Source organism: Hibiscus syriacus, unplaced genomic scaffold (assembly GCF_006381635.1).
Source record: "Hibiscus syriacus cultivar Baekdansim isolate YM2019G1 unplaced genomic scaffold, ASM638163v2 tig00111095_pilon, whole genome shotgun sequence".
Classification (NCBI taxonomy): domain Eukaryota; kingdom Viridiplantae; phylum Streptophyta; class Magnoliopsida; order Malvales; family Malvaceae; genus Hibiscus; species Hibiscus syriacus.
The window spans coordinates 4295033-4299372 of record NW_024062980.1 but is presented as its reverse complement, the minus strand read 5'-3'; the positions used below and the strand labels follow the sequence as shown (position 1 = coordinate 4299372).

The 4340-nt window shown below is 40.1% G+C and overlaps 1 protein-coding gene across 1 annotated transcript; it reads left to right on the top strand.

The window, feature by feature from the left end:
- Window positions 1–301: 301 nt before the first annotated feature.
- On the top strand, window positions 302–3504 carry LOC120152851 (receptor-like protein kinase FERONIA). Its single transcript, XM_039164967.1, has one exon. It carries the CDS (start codon window positions 617–619, stop codon window positions 3284–3286), a length of 2670 nt encoding a protein of 889 aa, XP_039020898.1. The 5' UTR covers window positions 302–616; the 3' UTR covers window positions 3287–3504.
- The last annotated feature ends 836 nt before the right edge of the window (window positions 3505–4340 follow it).

Sequence of the window (4340 nt, the reverse complement as noted above, 5' to 3'; positions counted from 1 at the left end):
TTATTTGTTAAAAAATTAACATAATTAATGATGTAATGTTTTTTTATTCTTTTAATAATGACGTGAATTTTCCTTATGATGACATATTAACATTATAATTAAGTTTTTAATGACGGGATACCAAAATGAAATCCAAACAAAAGATAAGGTTGGTATTAAAAAACAATAAAGTTTGGATACCAAAATCAAACAAAGGTAATAGTGTAGATACTAGTTTAATTAACAACTACTGACAAATAATTGTTGAAAAATAATAATTAATTCAGGAGTGCTCCACTTTGCTCGACGCCTCGACAGATTTTCCATTTCAGACACAAAAACTAAACTAGAAAACAAAACCGCCGTTCAGTTTCTGTTATCGCCGTCTTGTTCGATCTTTGACTCAGCCTCTGCTCTCTTCCCTTCTCTTTGAGATCTTCCTTTAAGGTAAAAATGGATTGAAAGTCTCTTCTTTCACACGCTACTTTTTTTGGTTCTTGCATTCTTCTAGACTCATCTTTTCGGATGCTCCGATCTGAAATCTCTATGTGTTTTTAGCTTAGAAATTCTGGATTTCCTTTAATATTTCCATTTTCGTAAGATTTGAGTATTGTTTTCGTCCCGGATCTCGCGTTCCATGATGAACTCAGCTAATCTTATGCCTGTTATTATTTTTGCTTCCTTGTTGTTTAAACTTGTTTTGGCTGCTGATTATGTTCCGACTGAGAAAATCCTTTTAAATTGTGGTGCGAAATCGGAGGTTTCCGATACCGATGACCGGAAATGGACTCCCGATAATGGGTCCAAGTTCTTGGTCGGGACCGGGAATTCCGTTGCTTCCCAAGCCGCCACGCAAGATCCCGCTGTCCCTGAAGTTCCTTACATGACAGCCCGTGTTTTTCGCTCTAACTTCACTTACAGTTTCCCGGTTGTGCCTGGTCGGAAATTTGTTCGGTTGTATTTCTATGCTAATACGTATGACGGTCGGAATGCATCCGATGCTTTGTTTTCGGTCAGCTGTGGTACTTACACTCTTCTCAAGAATTTCAGCGCTGCTCAAACGAGTGAAGCTTTGAATTATGCTTTCATTGTTAAGGAGTATTCGATCAATGTAGATGACGACCATTTGAACTTGACTTTCGGTCCATCTTCAACTCCGTCGAATGCGTATGCATTTGTCAATGGGATCGAAGTCGTGTCGATGCCTGATATTTATAGTACATCTGACGGGATTGCAGTTGTGGGCCAAAGTACTCCGTTCACCATCGATAACAGCACAGCGCTCGAGAATGTCTACAGGCTGAATGTTGGCGGAAATGATATCTCGCCTTCTGGTGATACGGGTCTGTTTAGGTCTTGGTATGATGACCAGCCATACCTGTTTGGAGCTGCATTTGGAGTTGCTGGAGCTGCCGATCCGAATGTCACTATCGATTACGGAACCACACCTACTTTTATTGCACCGAAGAATGTGTACGCCACTGCTAGATCCATGGGGCCGGATGCTGCGATAAACAATAATTACAATTTGACCTGGATGTTCAGTGTCGACTCCGGATTCTCATACATGGTTAGGTTACATTTCTGTGAGTTTACGGAGAACATCACTAAGGTTAATCAGAGAGTGTTCAATGTGTTCTTAAACAATCAAACGGCTGAGGCTGGGTTTGATGTGATTGCCATGGAAAATGAACAAGTTGGTGTTCCTCTGCATATGGATTATGTTGTTATTGTTCCTGGAGGAAATTCTCAGCAAGATCTTTGGCTTGCATTGCATCCGAACACGACTGACAAACCCCAGTATTATGATGCAATCTTAAATGGTGCGGAGATATTCAAGATAAGTGATCTGAATAGCAACCTCGCAGGGCCTAATCCGATCCCTGGTCCAAAACAGGATGTAATTGATCCATCACTGGCTTTGCCTTCTCATCAAGGTCACTCGAATCAGAAGGCAATCATAGCCGGGGGAGTAAGTGGTGGGGTGGTTCTAGCTCTCATTATTGGTTTCTGTGTTGTTTCTGTTTCTGTTTCGCGTCGTCGTAGGCACGGAAAGGATCCTAGCTCAAGTGATGGTCCGTCAGGATGGCTTCCTCTTTCATTGTACGGAAATTCGCACTCTGCTGGTTCAGCAAAGACAAATACCACTGGGAGCTATGTTTCCTCCCTCCCTTCGAACCTTTGCCGTCATTTCTCATTTGCGGATATCAAGGCTGCTACAAACAACTTCGATGATTCTTTAGTTCTTGGGGTGGGAGGTTTTGGCAAAGTTTATAAGGGAGAAATCGATGGAGGGATAACTAAAGTTGCAATAAAGCGCGGCAACCCACTATCCGAGCAGGGTGTGCATGAGTTCCAGACTGAGATTGAAATGCTTTCCAAACTCCGCCACCGTCACCTTGTTTCGTTGATTGGTTACTGTGAAGAGAACTGTGAAATGATCCTAGTTTATGATTATATGGCATACGGAACATTGCGCGAACATCTCTACAAAACCCAGAGGCCGCCTCTTCTGTGGAAGCAAAGGCTTGAGATATGCATCGGTGCTGCTCGTGGTTTACACTATCTTCACACCGGGGCTAAGCACACTATCATTCACCGGGATGTGAAGACGACCAACATTCTTCTGGATGAGAAGTGGGTAGCAAAAGTTTCTGATTTTGGATTGTCAAAAACCGGCCCGACATTAGATAATACTCATGTGAGTACCGTTGTCAAGGGTAGCTTTGGCTATTTGGACCCCGAGTATTTCAGGCGGCAGCAGCTAACCGATAAATCTGATGTTTACTCATTTGGGGTTGTCCTCTTTGAGATCCTTTGTGCACGTCCAGCGTTGAATCCTACGCTGCCTAAGGAGCAAGTGAGCCTTGCGGAGTGGGCTGCACACTGTCACAAGAAAGGCATCCTTGATCAGATAATGGATCCATATCTGAAAGGGAAGATAGCACCGGAATGCTTCAAAAAGTTTGGCGAGACTGCAATGAAGTGCGTGGCTGATCACGGAATCGACAGGCCATCCATGGGTGATGTGCTTTGGAACCTGGAGTTTGCTTTGCAGCTGCAGGAGAGTGCCGAAGAGAGCGGAAAGGGAATCGGTGAGATCGGCATCAAGGATGGCGCTTACGATGAAACCTGCACGGGCAAGAAAGATCCTAATGCATCCCCTGGTCTTGATATCAATGCAATGGATTCGAGGAGCAGCGGCATGAGCATGAGCATCGGCGGTCGCAGCCTAGCTAGTGAAGACTCCGATGGGTTGACACCAAGTGCAGTTTTCTCACAGATCATGAACCCGAAAGGGCGTTGAGATGAGCCGATCCGATACACGCAACTGCTATTGTAAGTTACTTAGATCATGGAATCAAAATTCGGCTTTCGTTGTTGTTGTACTCAGTTACTTAATAGTAATATACATACATAGATTTATTTACATCTTAAACTGGACACGTTCTGATGAAACAAGCAATCAAGTTGTAGGTCTGAAAGAGTGTAAAATAATGGGTTGAAGCGACATTTGCATTTACCTATTACTGTGTATTTTGTGTTCATTTCATGAGATATATATATATATATTATTATCGTTGATGCATGAGAAGGAAGGAAACAATGTTTTACTTGTTTAATTGTGGAACAAATAGATTTGCCGAGATGTTTTATTATTATTATTATTATTCTTAAATTGCAGAGAATGAATACTTGAACCAGCTGTCAAAGAGTGGGAATGGTCACTTACATCATTGGAATTAATTGATAACTGAATATTTAAAAAATATTTTCCGATCAAACTAATTCGGTGGTCAATTAGTTCGTTTTCTTCAACTTTTTTCCCTTTCATTGAGTGAGAAAATTTGCTTTCTTTTAAATCCCTTTAAATAAGTGAAACTCAACCCTAATTCTGAAAAGTTAAATGCTAAGCTACCATTTTAGGCTTCAAGATTAGTAAGAATTTATCAAACTTTGAGTCTATTGCCTTTTTTTCGTTATTTGTTAACATAATAATCCATCAAGTTATCTATTAATTGTTAGCCTTAATTTTTTTATTTTTTATTGTGGTTTAAAGTTAAAATTGAAATCAAAACCTTTATTTTTCTATTAAATTATTCCATCGTCAGACATTAGGAGTATATTTTAACATCGTGCCTTTATAAAGATGAAATTGATAAATTATTGAATATTTTATATCTTAAAAAATTAAGAAATATTATTATAATAATTTGTAAATTGTGATGGAGGAGAAAAATACCAATTACCCTTCATTTTTGGTATACAACAAACTGAAAAAGGGAGGAATAAATTTAGTTCATGTTCTTCAAAACATTTTCCCTTCACGGAGTCAGAAACGTTACTTTCTTTTTAATCCC

What these genes read in the sequence shown, in the direction of transcription:
- LOC120152851 (XM_039164967.1), top strand. Translation starts at nt 617, where the DNA reads ATGATGAACTCAGCTAATCTTATGCCTGTTATTATTTTTGCTTCCTTG.